The sequence below is a fragment of the Oenanthe melanoleuca genome, chromosome 6 (genome assembly GCF_029582105.1).
Source record: "Oenanthe melanoleuca isolate GR-GAL-2019-014 chromosome 6, OMel1.0, whole genome shotgun sequence".
Classification (NCBI taxonomy): Eukaryota; Metazoa; Chordata; class Aves; order Passeriformes; family Muscicapidae; genus Oenanthe; species Oenanthe melanoleuca.
Window position 1 is genome coordinate 34,637,612 of NC_079340.1, and position 20,565 is coordinate 34,658,176.

General features: G+C 45.9%; 1 protein-coding gene across 2 annotated transcripts in view; it reads left to right on the top strand.

The window, feature by feature from the left end:
* The window catches only part of INPP5A (inositol polyphosphate-5-phosphatase A), a 166,317-nt gene that overhangs the window by 133,406 nt on the left and 12,346 nt on the right, over positions 1 to 20,565 (top strand). For both annotated transcript variants that reach the window (XM_056494986.1, XM_056494987.1), the window contains exons 10-12: positions 3,301 to 3,396; positions 3,708 to 3,782; positions 16,785 to 16,858. In XM_056494986.1, coding sequence (XP_056350961.1) covers positions 3,301 to 3,396; positions 3,708 to 3,782; positions 16,785 to 16,858 — 245 coding nt within the window. The remainder of the gene's footprint in view (positions 1 to 3,300; positions 3,397 to 3,707; positions 3,783 to 16,784; positions 16,859 to 20,565) is intronic.

Genomic DNA, 20,565 nt, shown 5'->3' on the forward strand with positions numbered 1-20,565 from the left:
GTTGTCAGGAAAGCTGTTACTATGTTTTACAATTCAATACACATAAATTATCGCAAAGGTTATTTCAAAAGTGCTACAAAGCATCTACCTGTGTAGAGTATGGGAAAACAGGAAGGAGATATGGCTGTGTTTGCTGGGGAAAAGCTGGCTACTGAGCTCTCTCTCAGCTCTGAATACAGCTCTCTGCAAGCTTTTTAACCAAGTCTTGTTTCCAAAGAAAAAAATACAGTTAAAAAAAAAAAATTTAAAAAAAGTCGAGTTTTGATATCTGGTTTCCCCTCTTCTACCCTTGTAAAAATACACCTTTGAGGGAATACCCAGCAAGGAACAGTGAGTTTTCAGAGCATTTTGATTTTCTTTGCTAGCAACAAAAAATCCCTTCATAAGCATTCTTGCCTAAGAAGGCACATGGTCCCCAAAGTTTCTGCTTGGGTGACTACGACTGTGCAGAAATTGAAAAGAGGAGGAAAAAAGGAGTGCCTGCAGCTTGTATAAGAAATGAACCTTTGCCCAATCACTTTTGTCTGTGAATAAGGTAACTTTTTGTGTGTGTGAAATTTGAAAGCAATAAGGTATGTGGCTCCTTTCTCTGTGTTGCTTCTCAGGAGTCGATCGCGGGTTTTTCTTTTGCAGCCTGACGTGGTGAGATAAAGCAGCTCAGGGAAAAAATGTTCTCAAGCAGATGCCTTTAAGAGACAGAAATCATGAATTGTTGAATTGCAACCACTCTGGGGGTGGCTACAATGACTTTTTGACAGTGACAGTAACTCTGCCGTGTCTTTTGGAGCCCCTCTTTGGCCCATTCACTCTGGAAAGCTGCTTAAGCGCACTTAAGCGCATTAGCATTTGGATGCTCGGGACCGTCCTGACCCTCATTTGGAAAGTTTAAATGAGTGAAAGATGGAGCGATTTGTTAGGGCTTTAGAAGCCGCCTTCAGAGAGCTGCGGGTTTTCCGCTCTGGTTTGTTCGGGTGCTTGTTCTAATCTGGTGTGCTGTTTGAAGGGACCAGACTGATTTGTGACACATGAGCCCAAAGCCTCTTTTTCTGGGCTTGACCCGATTATCTGCTGCGTGCCCTGAATTTCAATCAGAGCAGAGGGAGCGGGCTTGGGAATGGCTCCTGTGGGGTGACCCCAGTGCTGTGGCACAGATGGCAGAGGGGCACTGCCAGGTGAGAGCACAAAGGCAGAGCCAGGAGCCAGGTGCAGGGAGCAGCTCCAGAGCAGCTCTGTGCTCCAGTGAGGGTCCCAGGTGAGCACACAAAGGCAGAGCCAGGTGCAGGGAGCAGCCCAGAGCAGCTCTGTGCTCCAGTGAGGGTCCCAGGGGCAGCTCCCACCATGGCCCAGCACAGCACTCCTCCTGCCAGGCAGGCTGAGTTCACCCAGCATGTTCCCCCTTCTGCCAGGCCTGCAGAAGAGCCCCTGCAGTCCTGCAGGGATGACCAGGTTCTCAGATCAGCCCTTGCCTGTGGGGCAGCCCCTCCTGCCCGTGGCTCCTGTGGTGGCAGAGGCACTGCAGGGCTCTCTGCTGTCAGTGTGCCCACTGCTCTGGGGAACCCACAGTCAGATGGACGTGGCACTGCTTTGGGGAGGGAGGAAACAGTCAGGAAAAGTCTGTCAGAAATGGGCATCATTTGTTCACTGAGATGGGGAATCAACACCTATTTCATTCACAAACTTGTAAGAAGAATTACAGATTTGTGGGTTTTTACCAAATCCCACTCAGGTTACCTGTTAAAAATAAAAACGCTCAAGTCACTGCTCTTTATTTGTACTGTGCCAATAGATGAGGGCATTTATCAAGGATCAAATTTTTATCAAATGGAAGCAAAATGTCCATGGACGATTGTTCCCATTATGGCACTGGGATCCTCAGCTGAGATCTAAAGCAGGTGGATTTTTGTTTAAATACCTGATTGGCATGTATTTCTGCTTTCAGGAGAAGCAGTTCATGGTGTTGTGTCTGGTAGACACTGCACCTCTGATTATGAATCTAAATATAAGAATTTCTGTCATGGAGAGAAAAAAGCTTGTAGTAAGATGTGAAAGTCTATAACAGAACATATTTATTTTACAAATTAATATTATGCAAAATGAACATATTTTGTCTGATTATTATTAGAAGGAATGGCGTGGGCAGAGCAGGGAATTCATCTCTTTGCCTCTCTTTACTCAAGCTATTTTCTTTAACAAAACACACTTTTCTTTAGAGCTTGTAGCAAGGTTTCATTCAGAAGGAGGGTGTTTGCCAGTACCCATACCAGGCATACAGATCTGTCAGTGTGTGCCTCAGCAGCAGCCCTGGGTGCTGAGCTGTATCCCAGGTGTGGGGACACTTCTGTGTCTCTGAACAATGCCCAGTGTGAACAATTTCCTCAATTCCTGACTTTTCCCTTGTGGTTCTCAGCAGCCAGGTGAGGGCAGGGGAGCCTTGCACAGGCAGGGGGGCTGCAGAACACTCTGTGAAACGTGCCCAGTTAAAATGTTCATGTGCAGATCCCTGCACTTCAAACACTGCACACAGTAAAAGCTTCTCTTGCTGCTTTGCTGAAAGCTCCAGATTTTCACCTGTTGCCACACAGGGGCAGCCCTTTGAGCAGCCCATTTCATGTCCTTTCCCAATCCTGTGCAGCTGGGTCCCAGCCAGGCCAGGGGCCAAGGGATCGAGGCACAACACTTGCTTGGAAGTTCATACCCCTGTGCCTGATAAAATGTTGGTTCATAATATGTTTTAGGCACCCAGTACTCAGAATATCTAGAGATGTGATGTCTCTTATTTGAAAGAGGGAATTTGCTATGCTAAGTAAACTGAAAATTGCTGTCAGATTGTGTGAGCATTTTTGGGATTTGCAAAGTGTACATGTAACATGAATTTACAGGGCAGGTGTTTCTGCAAACAAGGGTTAACTCACAGAACTGTAGTGTCAATGGAGCTATCAGCTCTTGGGAATCAGCACAAAACCTGGTCAGTGTCTGTAAGCAGTGCTTTGGAGGTAATGTGTGACACAGCATGTTGTGATACCTGTGGAGGAGCCTGCCTGCATGGTACCAGCTGAATCCCTGTTTGCCTTTCCTGATCGATATTTTCTGAATATTGCCTGTTTCTCTCCAAGTGGTAATTCAGTTTATTGTTTCAAGCCCATCACGAGTGGAAGTTACTTAAATTAGCAATGCTTTGTATTTTGACCTACAGCAAATTATATTTCTTGGGGGGCATTGAAGATACATCTGTTGTTCAGTTAAATCTGGTCTTCTGCTGCATCTAAGCTTGTTTCCCTTTCTCCCTGATGTTTTTCTTAGACACTATGTGCAAAGGCCACGATGCAGACCATCCGGGCAGCTGACACCAATGAAGTGGTCAAGCTGATATTTCGTGAATCTGATAATGACCGAAAGGTAAACAACTTAATGCTCTTGGCACCCCTCTGTAAATAGAAACAGTGTTGAATGTTCACTTTCTTTTCTACAAAGCATGAATATAGTTGTTCCAAACTGATAACTGAAGGGAGGGGAGGGTATAGATTGTCACACCTAATGCTCAGTTAATTGGATCTGTGTCAGTGATTGCCAGCCAGGAGCTGACAGGGCTTTGGCCATGTGGAATGTGCTGTAAAGGGCTGTGGGACCTGAAAGGGTCCCTGCCAGCAGCTGCTCTTGAGTCGCTGAGTCCAAGAGCTTTGCTGACCTTTCTCCCTGTTTTTATTTAGGTTATGCTGCAATTAGAAAAGAAGCTCTTTGACTATTTTAACCAAGACGTGTTTAGGGACAACAATGGCACTGCGGTAAGTTCACTGCTGAGCCCTTTCAGAGGAGTAAGTTGGGAACTCACATACAAATTACATTTCCCTAACCAGCCCTTTATCCTTATCACCCCTCCTGTCTGCAGAATGAGAAGAGATAATTCAGCCAACACAATAACTGCTCCAGATTTCCTCATAACTTAGCCAGTTACTTTGTGTACAGACTCAACTTGGGCGTTTGCCTTCTTTTTCATAGAAAAAATATTGTCAATTAAATGTACCCAACAATTCACTTTTCTCATCTGTCCTGTAGTCTGCATTTCTTCAAACATCCTGTTTTTCTGCCCAGCTCCTGATTGTACATCACAAAGTAACTCAGGAAAAGCCCTTAACTGCAAAGCCCTTCTGAAAATACCTGGGTCTTCTAAGTGTACAAACATATACTAGAAGCACAAGAGTGAGTAGAGCAGCAATTTCAAGCTCTGCAGCAGACTGTCACTGTTTGGACAGTTGCACAGGGCTTCCCAAGAGGATTAAGCAGACAGGGAACACAAACACTGATTTGAAATTACTCTGATTTTTCTGTGGAGAGGGGCGTCGTATTTTCTTTAATGTGATTTTATTTCAAATGGTAGCCAGTTGATTTTGGAAGAGCTGTGTGTCACTGCTTGCAGCTTTCTCCATTTCATCCAGGGTCCCAGGAGCTGTGTGTCCAGGGGGTGCAGAGGGCCTGGTCCCAGTCCCAGTCCCAGTCCCGGTTCCAGTCCAGCTCTGTCCCAGTCCCAGTCCCAGTGCCAGTGCCAGTCCCAGTCCAGCTCTGTCCCAGTCCCGGTTCCAGTCCAGCTCTGTCCCAGTCCCAGTCCTGGTCCCAGTCCCAGTCCCAGTCCCAGTCCTGGTCCCAGTCCCAGTCCAGCTCTGTCCCAGTCCCGGTCCCAGTGCCAGTGCCAGTCCCAGTCCAGCTCTGTCCCAGTCCAGCTCTGTCCCGATTCCAGTCCAACTCTGTCCCAGTCCCGGTTCCAGTCCAGCTCTGTCCCAGTCCCAGTCCTGGTCCCAGTCCCAGTCCCAGTCCAGCTCTGTCCCAGTCCCAGTCCCAGTGCCAGTGCCAGTCCCAGTCCAGCTCTGTCCCAGTCCCGGTTCCAGTCCAGCTCTGTCCCAGTCCCAGTCCTGGTCCCAGTCCCAGTCCCAGTCCCGGTCCCAGTCCCAGTCCCAGTCCAGCTCTGTCCCAGTCCCAGTCCCAGTGCCAGTGCCAGTCCCAGTCCAGCTCTGTCCCAGCCACGCAGTGTCACTCCCAGGGCACGTTGCTGCTTGGTGCAGGGTCCCTGGCTTTGCTCCTGCTCCCTGCTCCCCCTGCTCCCAGAGCCAGGCTGCTGGAGGGCTCTGCAGCTCCAGCACGGGCAGGCAGCTGGAGCCCAGCTGAGGCCCTGGTACCCTCTCCCATTTTAAGCTGGCTTCACCTGGAGACTGATTCCATGTGGGACCTGGGATTCCACTCACTGTGGAGGTCAGCAGAGTTTGATGAGTGAGCTCCACGGGGATGAAGGTCTGGTTCCCTCCAGTGCCTGCTGCTGTCCCCAGGTGGCTCCTGTGCCTGTGTCCCCACAGGCTCCTCAGGGCTCCTCTGTGCCTGCAGGTGCCCTGACTGCCAGACCAGCTTGGGCTGCTTGCTTTCAGTTCACAGGGTGGATGCATCCCTGGGAAATACTTAATGTTTCTTTCACTGATGTTTAGCAGCTTTGGGGACATTTAATTCAAAGCAATAAATCTCCTTCCAATTTCTTTTTCCATATTAATCACATTCCTGACCCAGATTTTTCCTCTATGTTTATTGTTATTATAACTTTTCCACTAAAACAGCTGGAGTATTTGTCATTTATGTTTTCCCCCAGTGCATTCCTGCAGCTGTGTAAAGCTCTTCTTGGTGCTTGTTTGCCACGTCCTGGTGGCATTTTGGGTGGCTGCTGCCTGATTTACATGCAGGGCTGTGGGGTGTGCAGGTACAGGTAGGATCCCACTCAGACACTTCCATTCCAGAATCAGCAGTCATTCCTTTCGTGCATGGAGAAGTGGGAAATCTTCCCGATCACACACGGAGGAAAGAGATAAACGATATAATGAGCCATTGGAGATAATCTAATCTTCATGGTCTAGTTAAACACGCAGCACCATGATCACTAAAAACAAACTACCCATCCAACACGATAAATGTCTCTGGGCCGAATTCAGCCCAAAAAATCCATCGCATCCTTCATCACCCGCCGCTCTTGTACCAGCCTGACAGGAATTTAATTCAAGCTGGCTCCTGAAAATAATTATTGTATTTTAAGAGTAGTAATCATTGGTCGGGACATGATTGAATGTGTCCATGCCTATTGACTTTTTCTATGATTTATAGCTTTGTGTAGTCGATATTCCCATCGAAATTGTATAATTAATTATAAGTGGGGCTGTCAGGTCTGCAGGATGGAGTGCCCTGATGAGTATTTGGGAAGATTAAATTTTCCTTAGCTGTACCAATGCAAGGCTTGGGAATTTTCACAGCACTGGGGCTGTTGGATAAAGATGTTTTCTGTGTGTTTAGCAACTGCTTTAGCTCAAAATCCATTGATTTTTCAGAGGGTATTTTTTTATCAGTGCCGTGTCTCTTCAGTAACATTGGAATGTGTACGGATGTGACAAGACCTGACAAATATTTATTATCAACAGGCTATTTTATCATTGTCCATACACAGTTATTCCTTCCTTTTTATATTGTAATCAACAAAAATAATCTTAATATATATTTATAAAAATTATTTTTTTAATAAAAAATATGATATAGATACAAATAACCTGTTTAACAGAAATTCAGTTCGAAATGCATACTGTAATCTCTCAGGTCTAATTTTTCCAAACTACTCTGTATCTTATTCAGGCTTATCTGTAGTTTATTCCAAAGTTAGCTTAGCAATTACCTGTATTGATTACCTCAGAGTGCAATGACCATTCTGCATCGTTGTGTTTCAGAAAGGAGCACCCAGATTTACCCATTCTGTGGTGATAGAGAAGAGATAAAGGCAGTTTGAAAGCAGCTGTTGCAGCAGTGTTTGATGGAATTCCCGTGCTCTGCACTGCAGGTCAGAGCTGTGCTCCCACCAGGTGTGAGCCCAGCAGCCAGAGCTGGCCTGGGCTGTCAGGTGCTCTCAGGAGCACTGGGCTGGGCAGGTGCAGCCTGCAGAGCTCCTTGGCCTCAGGCAGCTCCAGTGGAAGCTGCAGCCTTTCCATCAGCCAGGAATCAGTTTGTGGCCGGGCTGTGCTCGCTGCTTCCACGCTGTCATCCTGCTCTAGGGGCTTGGAAAAGCACAAATGGGGCTTCTCACACCTTCCTGGGGCTGCAGCCCCTGCCTGGAGCCAGCACATCACCCCTCTGTGCCCTGCAGCCCTGCTGGATTTCCTATGGCACTCCCACAGAACAGGCTGGAGCTTCTGATCTCCAGCCCTCAAGGGATGAAAATCAGCCACTGCTCCCAGGAGAGGGGCAGAGTTCTTGAGTAGGCTACATTTTTACCAGGTATTTGCAGATTCTTTAATTGTTTGTGATAGATCAGGCTATAAGTGGTTTTTTGTTGTTTTTTTTTCAAAAGGAGTTCCCTGTTAATTTCAAAACAATCAAAAGAAAAGCAAGCCAAGGGTAATTACGTAATGAAAAAAGTGTAATCGGGTTATTGACTTGCACTAAAGAACCACAAGCTAAATTGTATTTCTTCAGTAGTCAATTAAATAAATATATAGTAAGAATGTAAAACCTGTAATGACTACAGAGGAATGACTAAATCATCAGGAATCATTTTATAATCTTTAACTGCAATTAGAAATGAGGAATGGTACCAACATTCCTGCCTTTCCTATGATCTGCATTAAAGAATCAATCCAGATAGGAGCCAATGCCCTGTTCTCAGGATTTGGACCACAACTGTGTAGTAAAAGTGATCAGTGAATTAATTGTCTAAGAGTGGAACCTGATGATATTCCTGCTAAAATCATGATCTCTTTATTTCTGTCCATCTTTGTGGAAGCTGCTGACCAATAGTGGAGCTGTGCTTGTCCTGGTGGTCCTGTGTCCTGCTGTCCCTGTGTCCTGCTGTCCCTGTGTCCCTGTCCCTGCTATCCCTGTGTCCCTGTGTCCTGCTGTCCCTGTGTCCTGCTGTCCCTGTGTCCTGCTGTTCCTGTGTCCCTGTGTCCTGCTATCCCTGCTGTCCCTGTGTCCTGCTGTCCCTGTGTCCTGCTGTCCCTGTGTCCTGCTATCCCTGTCCCTGTGTCCTGCTGTCCCTGCTATCCCTGTGTCCCTGTGTCCCTGTGTCCTGCTGTCCCTGCTGTCCCTGCTGTCCCTGTGTCCCTGTGTCCTGCTGTCCCTGTGTCCCTGTGTCCCTGTGCCCTGCTGCCCCAGCCCCCACTGCCCATCCCCACAGAACACAAAGCCCTTGTCCTTGTGGGCTGGCTGCTGCACACAGCTCCAGGATCACCAGAGGGCTCAGAGGGCACTGCTGCTGTAGCAGAATGTTATTCTGAAGAACCCAGTGATTCCCAGCCTGGATTTTCATGGAATGGAAGTGGTTCTATTTCTTACTTGAATTGTGCAACAGCTCCTTTAGTGCAGAGGACAAACAGGGAACTCTTATGGAGAGTGTGTTCTGACTCAGTTTCCCTTCACAGAATAAATTCCCTTTATTCTGTGTGTGTTCAGCCTCAATTGTTATGGTGGGAGAAGAAAATTATAATGTGCTGTAGGAACAGATTGAGTTAAAGGTCTTGTTTTCCCTCTGAGAAGTAGTGATTTAAAGTGATCAATTATCATACTACTTAACTTAGAGATGTTATTGCAAACAGGTTTCAGGCAACCACACTTCTAAATTTTAAGCAATTTATTGGGGTGAGGTTGCATGTATTCCCAGGAAATCCTGAAATGATGCACAAACTGAGCAGAAAGATGCAGTCTGCAAGGACCTCTATTGAGATTTTGGTGAGAATATGTATGCTTATGAAGATTAAGGGTCTGGCATCACTGGAAATGTATTAATCAACAGACAAGATCTAGCACAATGCACTCTTGCCAATGGCCTTGGCTCTGACCCTTTTAGAGATAATGGGAATACTGTCCACTAGGAACTAGATTAGGACGATCAAGTGCATTTCATCAGGGTTTGACTTGAACCATGATCCCAGAGGTGAAAAGGCAGAGGTTTATCCACTGAGCCAACCAGCCCCTGTCCAGATAAAATCTTGAATATGATGTATAAGGGCAAATTAGGCTAGAGAAAGGAAATTGATTGCTTAGGACCACTGCTACCTCAGACAGGTCATAAGGAAATCCTGCCTATCCTGAAACTGCTTCTTTTGTTTAAGATAGTCTTCTGAGATGCCTGATTTTCATAAGTATTAATAGGAGAATGGCTGCATGCTCTGCTTCTTTATTCAGAGGCAGCACTCCTGTGTTTAGAATTGCATTTGCTTAAATTAGTGATCAGTTGGTCTGCCAGGGGATAAACTGCAAAATGAGAAATGACAGAGAGGAAATGTTACCAGCAAATTGTTCTCACTAGCAGAACATAAATGTAAATCCAGATTGCACAAACAAGTCAATCCAGATGTGTTGGGTTAGCTGTTTACTGCAAGCTTCAAATAGAGGAATTACTCTGGTGTAAAATTTGTGCCTAGCACAAAGTTACAAACATTATTTCATGGCCTTTTTCCCCATCCTGTCCTGTACAGCTGCTGTACAGCCTAAGGACAATTCAGCTGTACTGTGGTATATTTATTTTTTATGCATTGGCTCTTGTTTAAGTCTAGCCCTAAGAGCAGGTTCAGCATCTGTATTTGTAATCCAGCCTGCAGGATGCTCTGCTGGCCCTTTTTAACCTGTGTGACGTGGAGGAGATCTCCAGGGAGGCAATGTCTGCACCTGCACTCCAGACCCCAAGTTCCTGGGTCTCACCATCATCCCTCACAGTTCATATTTGTGCACACAAGCACCATACTTCCACATCTTGCCCAAAGTCTATGGCAAGTATGATTCTGCAGTAGCTCAGGCCTCTTGTGCTCTTCAGGCAGCCCTGATAACCTCCAGATGAAAGCTTGCCTGCACAGAGGATTGCTCAGAGAAGAGAAATACTGGGTTGAATTTGGAAAGTTGTACTTGAGGACACTTTTGTACAAAAGGCACAGCTGCAGGTGAGGGTGGGGTGAGGATGAGAGGTGGGCTGTGCTTCCAGGGCTGTGTGTGTGACACAGGTGTGTGACACAGGTGTGTGACACAGGTGCCTCCTCTCATCCTCCCTGCTCCCAGGGCTGTGTGTGTGACACAGGTGTGTGACACAGCTGCATCCTCTCATCTTCCCTGCCTCCTGCAGCCCCACACCAGGAGGGGACAAACCTGAATCCCTGCTGGCAGAGCAGCACCTCAGGCTGGGCTCTGCAGGTTCCCAGTGACCAGGGAGCTCCCAGTGGCCTGTTCCCAGTTCTCCCAGTGACCCTGGGAGAGAGATTCCTGCAGTGAATGGTTCCCTCAGGCCACACCCAGCACTGGTGTGCCCTTGTGGGACTTTTGCCCAAGTAAGAAACATTTCACAGTCGTTCCTCAGGAAAATTCCATTTTTAACCACTCTACAAGTAATAATAGAACTGTATTCTCCATGTTTCATCTTTTGCCAAATTGCAACTCACATGCAGCTGTGCCACAGGATAGTGCATGGTGGTTTGGACTCCCAGGTGGGACAAACTGATGTTTTACACTAAGAGGTATATTAAGTTTGATGAAATAATCCACTGAGTGTGTCATATTCACAAGCTGTATATTCCTAATTAAAGTCTTGTGGTTTTAAAGACAGCATAGACTCAGTCCTTCCTGACATTTTGAAGGAGCTTTGTCACAAGCTGTTGTGCACAGTGTATGAATTATTACAATAATATTTAGTGTCTGTCCCAGCAAAGTTGTGAAAATGGCAATTTGCATGAATGCATTTTTCCAGAGTCAATTTCCTTTTAAGTCAAGGTAAGCAGTGGAATCCCAAGAGAGTGAGCAACAAAATGCATTTTTCCATCAGGAAGTGGGAAGTGTGTGCCAGCTGTGGCCAGCTGGTGGTCCCAGGGCACAGCCCCTCACTCTCAGGGTGGAGAGCAGATCCCTGCTGGAGGAGCTGGGGGCAGCTGGGGCGCTGGCTGGGCTGTCTGTGATACCTGTGCCACCTCTGGGGGGCCTGAGCCCTTGGAAAGCCCTTGGAGCTGCTGCAGGGGTTTCACTGGCAGCTCCTCCACGGCAGTGGGTCAGCCTCAGTGCTGGCCATGCTCTGCTGTGCCTCACCCCCTCGTGCTGGCAGCAGTCTCCTTGGTGCCAGTTCTGTGTGCCACAATCCACATTTGTGTGGAGGTTTGGGATTTGACATCACTGCATTCAGGATATATAGATAGATATGTGCAGAAATATAATATTGTACAAAAATAGCACAAGTGGTACATTTATATTCAGTGATTTGGGGTTTTCTTTCTGTGAAACATGATTTTAAAGACTGGCAATGAGAGAAGATTAAGATTTAAAATACATAGTAATAAATCATTTTACATAGTCTTTGTTAGAGAAAGAAGTAGCTTTAAAATCAGGCACAGTTGTGTATGGCATTTTCATGGATAAGTGGGAAGGATCAGCATTTCCACAGGCCTTTACCTGGAGTCAGTAGACTGCTGAATCAGTTTCTAAATCATTTGCTGTGACTGGAAAGATGGAAAAATTACTGTCTTTCCAAAGTCTCTTGGAAAAAACGTGTGCTGCACAAGCCTGGCAAAGGAGGTTTCAGTGACCAGGGTCCACATGTTTTAATTCTCTGAGGTCACTTCTGTGTGCTCATCTCCTCTTTTTGGTCTGAAACTTCATTTCCCTTTCACAGCTGTGAATTCTCTGGTGGGCCCTGCAGATGGATTTGATAAATGCTGCTAATATCACCTCCTGATCTACCAGTGCTCTGACTTTGGTCTGTAGGTCTTGATGAGTAATTGCCATTGTTCTACTCCAGTGACTGGATTAAGTTGCCCTGTTTGAAGGGGTTCATTCGTGCCTGGTTTCAGCCAGGGTGGCCCACTGCAGTGTGCCCAGGAGATGCTGACCTTCTACCAGTGCCTCATTGCTTTCAATTGAAGCCAGCAGGTTTCTGCAACTGCCTAAACTCCCTTATAACTCTCTTTGATTACTGGCAAGCTGCATAATGTAGAAATTTAGAATTTTGTGCACTGCTTTCTCCTCCACCCTGGCACATAATGCATGTTACAACACTGCCAAAAAAGGGGAGTAAAAAGTGAGACTCCTTCAGCAGGTTTTCCAGAATACACAGCACCCTAGGAAAGCAGCAGTTTTGATAATTCCCTAAGGAGGTGATGGGCACTGCAGCTGACACAGACATCACTGAACACTTTTAATTCTCCTCAGATTAAATAGGAAATATCCTTTACTGCAAATGCAGTCATTCCTACACACACTGCCTGACTGCATTCCCCACAGTGTGGGGGCACAGTGGCTCACAGGGACTAAAAACTATTGATACACTGGGTGGGTGGATGGATGGATGGATGGATGGATGGATGGATGGATGGATGGATGGATGATGGATAGATGGATGGGTGGATGGATGATGGATGGATGGATGGATGATGGATGGATAGATGGATGGATGGATGATGGATGGATGGATGATGGATGGATGGATGGATGGATGGATGGATGGATGGATGGATGGATGATGGATGGATGGATGATGGATAGATGGATGATGGATGGATGGATGGATGGATGGATGATGGATAGATGGATGGATGGATGATGGATGGATGGATGATGGATGGATGGATGGATGGATGGATGGATGGATGATGGATGATGGATGGATGGATGGATGGATGGATGGATGATGGATGGATGGATGATGGATGGATGGATGATGGATGGATGGGTGGATGGATGATGGATGGATGGATGGATGGATGGATGGATGATGGATGGATGGATGATGGATGGATGGATGGATGATGGATGGATGGATGATGGATGGATGGATGATGGATGGAGGGGTGGATGGATGATGGATGGATGGATGGATGGATGGATGATGGATGGATGGATGGATGGATGGATGGATGGATGATGGATGGATGGATGATGGATGGATGGATGGATGGATGATGGATGGATGGATGGATGATGGATGGATGATGGATGGATGGGGGATGGATGATGGATGGATGGATGGATGGATGATGGATGGATGGATGATGGATGGATGGATGGATGGATGATGGATGGATGGATGATGGATGGATGGGTGGATGGATGATGGATGGATGGATGGATGGATGATGGATGGATGGGTGGATGGATGATGGATGGATGGATGGATGGATGGATGATGGATGGATGGATGGATGGATGATGGATGGATGGATGGATGATGGATGGATGATGGATGGATGGGGGATGGATGATGGATGGATGGATGGATGGATGATGGATGGATGGATGATGGATGGATGGGTGGATGGATGATGGATGGATGGATGGATGGATGATGGATGGATGGATGGATGGATGGATGGATGGATGGATGGATGATGGATGGATGATGGATGGATGGATGGATGGATGGATGGATGGATGGATGATGGATGGATGGATGGATGATGGATGGATGGATGATTGGATGGATGATGGATGGATGGATGGTATTTTCATTCAGGTGTTCACCAGACATTCCTGTTGGGATGGTCACTGGACATTGTAGAGCAAACATCTTGATGTAATATCATCCACTTGGTGTTGGAGCAGATAAAACATAGACCTTGCATCATATTCACTCTTATTTAGCTATAAATACCGTGGTGAAACTGTGTTTGGAGAAAAAAGAAAGTCTCCTGACAACTGCCTATGACATGTAATTCTGAAAGGATCTGCCAGTCACAGCATTTTAAAATCTCTGTGTAATTGCTCAAATTACCACAGCGTATCATGTAACACCTTAAAGATTTGGTTGTTAAGGATGACCTTATTATGAGTAGATTAAATAAAACAATATATTGATTTTTAGCATTTGAACTTATTTTTTTATAATTTTTAAGGCATTTAGAGTGACAGACATACTCTTGTTTCCAGTTGCAGCAATGGCATTATTCATGGTGCTGGTTGGTTCATATGAAATGAGTGAGCAGTTTGTGGTGAAATTGCCATGAAAGGAGTAAGGTCCAGGTGGGCTTTCTAAAGACAATGTTTGGTGCTTTAAAAGTGAAAGCATTACCCTGTGAAATTCTGCCTGCTCCTCAGTATCATCTTGCCCATGTTAATTTTCCTTCATTTTCTGTGGTGCAGGGTGCTCCAGGCACACGGGTACCTGTCCTAAAGCAGATAGAATTGACTGGTGCCTGCGCCAGGCCCTTCTCTTACTAAAGCTGCTTTCAGGGCAAGTGACATTTGTAATTGTTTGTGACAAGACCTAGTGAACACTTTGCATTTGCATCAAAATCCTGCATTTTGAGATTGCAGTTATAAAAGAGAATGCAAGTGCTTTTCACTCCGAAAAATAATCATTAAAACATACTCTTGCACTGAACAGAATAGCTGCAGTTTTCTCAGAATGCACAGTTCAGGTTTTCACCATCTCCCTTTCCTTTCTCCCTGCCTGCAGTGCCAGGGGAGCACAGAGAGGCTGTGGGGGCTCCCAGTGCTCCCCCTGAGCACACAGATAACCTGTCCTTGCCCTCACAGCAGTGAGCAGCTGCACACGGGGGGATGTGTTTGGACAGAGGGGGACAGGTACTGCAACAGTCAGTAACTAGGAAAAATAATTTATAAAAGTGCATAATTATTTAATACACAGAAGGAAGTAAAAGCTTTTGCAAATAATCCATTAAAAATATTGGGCTGTTTTACATGGCAGGATGAATTCTTCAGCATGAGCATTCCCTAAATCCTTCTAGGCTCCTAGCTGGGCTTTGGCTTCAGGTTGAAGCTGTCTCTCTACCTGGGGAAGCTTGGGAAACTGGCAGCACAGAACACAATGCTGTCTTGTTTCTGTTATCTGTCCCCAGTGTCAGCAGCTCATCTGCATAGCACAGGCACTGCAAACACAACTGCAGCAAACAGACACAGCAGGAACCTCCGTGGGTGATAATGCACACCCAGATGCTTAGTCCTCTAAGCCCCAGGCCTCACTGAGTTTGCAAATATCATCATAGCAAGAACAATCTGAGTGTATAAAATTTTGAAAATGTGAATTGGTGTGAGAGGACAATGCCTCCATTGAACTTTGCCAACCCTTGGGATGCCCATGAGTAATTTATACCATTGTGTTCTGTGGAGCATTGTTCTTTCATTCAGTCCTCAGTTTAACACTTCAGAAACAGCCTTTCTCCTCCCTCCCCTGCCCTGCCCTGAGCTGTTTACTGGGAACAGCAGGAAACATGCACACACATACATTTCAGCTGATAGTTCTAACGGGGGATGGCAACTTGTTTTGCTGTCCCAGATCCATGTGGGTTTAAGGTGGAGGCACATGGAGCAGGGGAGGGATGGTAACTTTTGTTTTCATGGCCTGTGTGTGTGTGTATTGTGGATGCCAATCTGTTCTGATTACTGGAATACAGAACCAGTCTGGAAACATTAGTGATGATGGAAACATCCATTTATTCTTCAAGTATGTTGAGGTTGCTTCAGTTAGACCAGCGAGTGCTGGGCCAGCCCAACACTTCAAGGATTGAGTGTATTATCAGATATATACTGTGTTTCCACACAGATATTTTGAAATATTTATCCAAACATATTAAGTTCTCAGGCTTTCAGTCAGATGTTAGGACAGGCACAGGTTGTGGCAGTCGTTGGCATTGCAGAATCCTTTCCAGCACTCAGAGTTGGATGTCAGGGAAAGTTCAGCAGGAAAAGCTTTTTGCCCATCATCTGGCATCTCCATGTACAGGAGGGGCTGCAGAGAGCTGGGGAGTCTCCGTGGAGAGGGAGCTAATCTACAGTGCAGGTGGTTCAGGTAGTGCTTTTCACACAGATAATTAATGTGTACAAGTAGCTGCTAATTGCACGTTTCAGGAATGATTTATGAGGTGACAGAGGGGAAAGAGGGACACGATCTCATTTCTTTGGGAACCTCTGCCATTGCTAGGATGGTGTCAGCACAGCTGTGAGATGGACATGATTAATGAAGAGTGGGCAGACAGTGGGACAGTGCCAGGACACTGCTGTGTGCAGGAGCAGCTCCTGTGCCGGGCTGGCAGTGCCTGGGGCTCGGGGCTGCAGCTTGTGGCCATCAGAGCTCTTAGGGTTTAGTGGGGGCAGTCATCCCTGGGTTCCTGTGAGTGGGTTTGTGTTTATTAACAAAGACTGTGAGTATTTATCCACTCTGTAGAGGTCCAGGGGAAAACAAATGCGTGGGACTGATGTTGATACAGGACATTAAATCTGGATTGTGGAACACCTCTGTTAAAGCCCTGTTTGGTGCTCTGCTGGAACACCCTCAGCTGCTGTCACCTTTCCCTCTGTGCTCAGGAGCTCTGCTGGCTCTGCTGGGGAGGAGTGATGTGCCCATCCTTGTGAGTGTTGTACCTGCTGCTCTGCACCAAAGAGAACACAGAGCAGTGTGATGCATTTCCTGACATTCTCATGGGCTGTTAGCATATCAGTTTGCTGCTCTTTTTTAGTGCTAATCTGGTTTATCTCTGAAAAGACTGCTAAGGAAATTTCAAGAAATGTGGCCTTGCTGCAGTGTAGGTGCACTTGCAGGCAGAGCTGTGAAGAGCTGGTGTTACAACTTTCACTGAGGAAAACGAATGTTTCAACACTTTTCTCAAGGCACTGTTTATCAAAATAGTCCAGATGGTTGTTGCACGGTGTTATAAAAACTATTCTAGAGTCTATACCTCAAGCTGTATGTTATCATAGTCTCTTTTTATTTCCTTTTATATAATGTAGTATTTTTAAATTGCTGCAGTTCAACATAAAAGAGTGAATGCATTTATTTCTATCTTTTATAGCTTTTAGAATTTGACAGAGAGCTGTCAGTCTTTAAAGACAAATTGTATGAACTGGACATCTCATTTCCTCCCAGGTAAGATTCATATATAATCCATTTATTTAACTAGTTGTTACTTGCAATGCTAGTAAAATGTGAATGTTCCCATATTTATTGCAGAAATTATGAAGATCTCTGTTCCCTTCATGATTGTTTATTCTCCCCACATCCCCTCCATCACTAGTAAACCTCATGCCAGTCGTGCTCTGTAGCTCATCATGGGGGTTCCACTGGTCCTGTCTTTTACAGCTGCTTGTAAAACAGAGCTGGCAGGGCTGTGTGCTGAGAGATGCTCAGGAAGGACTGTAAGCACTGGCCCAGACCACCTGTGAAATGACATGATTGCAGCCATAAAGGCAGAGTTTGCCTCAGGCTGTTGAGGACTGTGAGCAGAGGCACTGCAGGAGAGCAGAGCCTGCTGCCATCACTCAGGACATCCAAGAGGAGTATCAGCAAAGAGGACAGGAGCTTAGATTCTGCTTTTTCAGCTGCACTAAACATCCTGTAACTATTAAGACTGTTAGAATAAATTGGTTGTCTTAGTACACATGTGTGATTTTAGCCAGCCTGAGGCATCCCTGAGCCATGGATGGACAGCTATTGCTATCACACAAGACCAAGCTTTTTGCAAGTGGCAGTCCTATTCAGGAGAAACCTGTGGAAGATTTGGTGCCATTTTATACATGTATGGTCCCTTTCCAAGAGTGAGGAAGTCAAATCTCACAGTTGCATTCAAGGGAAAGAAATACTGCATTCGCAAAGAAAAAGTTAAAAAAATTAGTAGAAAAAAGGCAGATAAAACTATGTCTTTTATGGGTTTTTTCTTAATAGGTATAATATGTTTAAATACTGCTATTTTATGGCTCGTGGACAGATAGAAAAGTATGATGTTTTAGCATACACCAAGAAAAAATTTGGGAAGCTTGCCTTTTGTGATCATAATCTCATTACTTCTCACCAGCCAGCTGTGATTCTGATTTGTATTGATCCCCTGGGACACTGGAAGTGTGCACAGAGCTACCAGCACTCTAAATTGTCCTTATTGATTGAGGGTGGTAACAGCAGGCCAGCAGGGTGTGTGCATCCCTGAGAGTGTCTGCTCATCATGGGTCTGCTCAGGGCAGATGAAGGTGAGGGGAAGGGATGCAGTTTTTATATCACACAAACTCTTCCTTTCTCCAACATGAGTGCTGTCAGCCAGAGCAAGGCTTGCCAAAAATACATTGTTCCATGAATAGTTTCCAGCTCTTCAGACCACTCTGGAGCTCTGTAAGAGCTTTTCAGTGTCATGCTCCCCTCAAGCAGAGAGCAGAAATTGGGTGTGAGTGTTTTTGTGTGTTTTAGTTCTACTCACTGTTTCCCTCTTAGCAACTAGATAATAGTAATAATAATAATAAATGGTTTAAAAAATTTTATCTACTGAAAGATGGCAAGTATATATAAAGAGCAAACTGGCTTTCCATGCCTTTTTCACCCACCCCTTCTTGTTTTCTGTCTCATGAGGCAAGGATTGCCCTGATACCTTACCCTATTGCCCATCCCCTGGTCCTTGCATGGCCACAGGCTCAGTAATATATTTTTAACAGAAATACATAATTACTATTTGTAATCATACATAATTTTTGGCAGGTTTAGATAATTACTCATATAATACTTCTATGAGATTTACGGTTAAAATTGAATTTGTATCTGTAGATGGAATGGTATCAAGGCAGCACAGCAAATTAATGTTCCTGCATGTGCAAAGGAGTTTCTGCAGGGTCCTGACAGACTGTGTTACTGCACATTAGCTTCAGGACTTGTTAGTTAATTTGAGTGTGGGAAGGATTGGAGAGCCACTTCTGAGCTCTGGCACAGCCACATCTAAAATCAACATCTCTGTGGGCAAACGTGGGGAACTCAAAAGTAATTTACTGCTCTTCCCCAGTGCAACACTGTCAGTTAAGGGCAAATGTCTGCTTGGTGTGCTGTGAATTCTTCCTCCTGCTGTGGGTGACCATGGTGCAGAGGGAGGGGTGCTCAGGTGGTCACCCCTTAGAACATCCAGAGCAGCCTTGACTGAGCTGAAGGGTTCCTCCAGCCCAAACCATTCTTTCATTCTGTGATTTTATAGCACTGACAGCATCTGCAGGCCTGTCAGTTATCTACCCTCTGTTCAGCAGCCCTAAAGCATTTCCTAAACTCCTCTTCAGTTCTAAGTTCCTTTTTATTCTTTAGTGGCTGTGCCCAAGCCACATCAGCTCACCACCTGTGCCAGGGATGCAGTGAATGAACTCCCAGGGAAAAGAGACTCATCCCCCTGCTCTGGACCCACATCTGCTCTGCTGTGTCCCAGGGGCTTCCAGTGCAGCTCCTTGGAGCCTGCAGGGCAGTGGAGGAGGACAGCCTGGCCAGGCAAACCCTTCTCTCACAAACCCTTCCTCTGTCCTGCTGAGACATGCCAAAGGTGAGGGCAGCACAGTTCAGCAAGAAACCACAGCCTGTGTGGCAGGTCTGCTGTGTTGGGCAACCTGCAAAAAACTTTCCAACAGGGTATTCTCCAGACATTATTCACCCACTCCTACATTCCTGTATTTTGAGGTCTTTTGTTTTATATAGTGAATATTGGTGTTTTCATCTTGTTGCCCTCTGTGATCCAGTGTAGCAACCTGAGCCACTGGAGACTAAACACAATTTAGAATTTTAAACTCTGAGCTCTGTCACTCACAGGCTGAACAGCCTGGCTATGAGCAAACAGCCCAGTGTGAGGCTGCAAAGGGCTTCATGGTAGTCAACAATCACTGCAAAAGGCAGGAGGTGTGAAAAAAAGAAGTAAAGACATTGAGGTCTGTCAATATACAGGTGGGCAATTGTTCCTTTATCGCTGCTCTCCATTAATTATTGTAATTATTCTTGTAGCTGTTGTACAGCAGAGATAGAGCTGACTTTAGCAGGGGTTCACACCCACATACAAGGTTTGCTCTCAGATAAGGCTGCATGCACAGCAATCTCATGTATTAATCATTCTCTTAAAGTGACCTACTCTTGTTTGTTGTTGAATTAGGCTGTCATGTAATTTGCTGGTTGGACATATGTTTGTGTCTTGATACCCTCTGTGTGACATTTGTCTCAGCAGACCCTCTGCACTGGCAGTGTCTTGGCTTTTGACACCTCTGAGCAGGAGAAGGTTCAATCTCATTTACTCTCAGCACAGTGTTCCTCCTTTGGAATTCTCTCTTGCACTGGTTTGTTATTCTGCAAAAATCTTATTTAGTCCATAAAATATTTTTTCTCTTCCTTGTATTTTGCCCCATGACCCTTCTCTGTCCCAGAAGGTTGCACAAGGACATGTACTTTTCTGGTCTGATTTGCACTGGGCCAGCCTGCTGTGCATGAAGCAGAGCCCAGAGCACTCCCTTGTTCCTTCCCTTCTGCAGAGACCCTTCAGAGCAGAACCCCTGGGTACCACTGACAGAGCCCTGGGTGTGGAATGCAGGGACAAGAGGAGGGTTTGGGTTGGGCTGCCCTTCCTCTCCAGTGTTCTCACTGCCTCTGAAAAAGGTTCTGCAGCACTGGTGATGCAGGAATGACTCTGAAGCAAACTGCAACCAGTGTTTTCCAAAGGGTAAGGCAAGGAGCAATATGGCCAGCACAGACCTCTAGGAAGGATTCTGGTAGAAATCCCTCGTGGTTAACCCTCCTGTTCTGTGCTGTGCCAGACTCGGGGTCCTGTTGGCCCATCCTGCCCTAAGTGCCATTGTCAC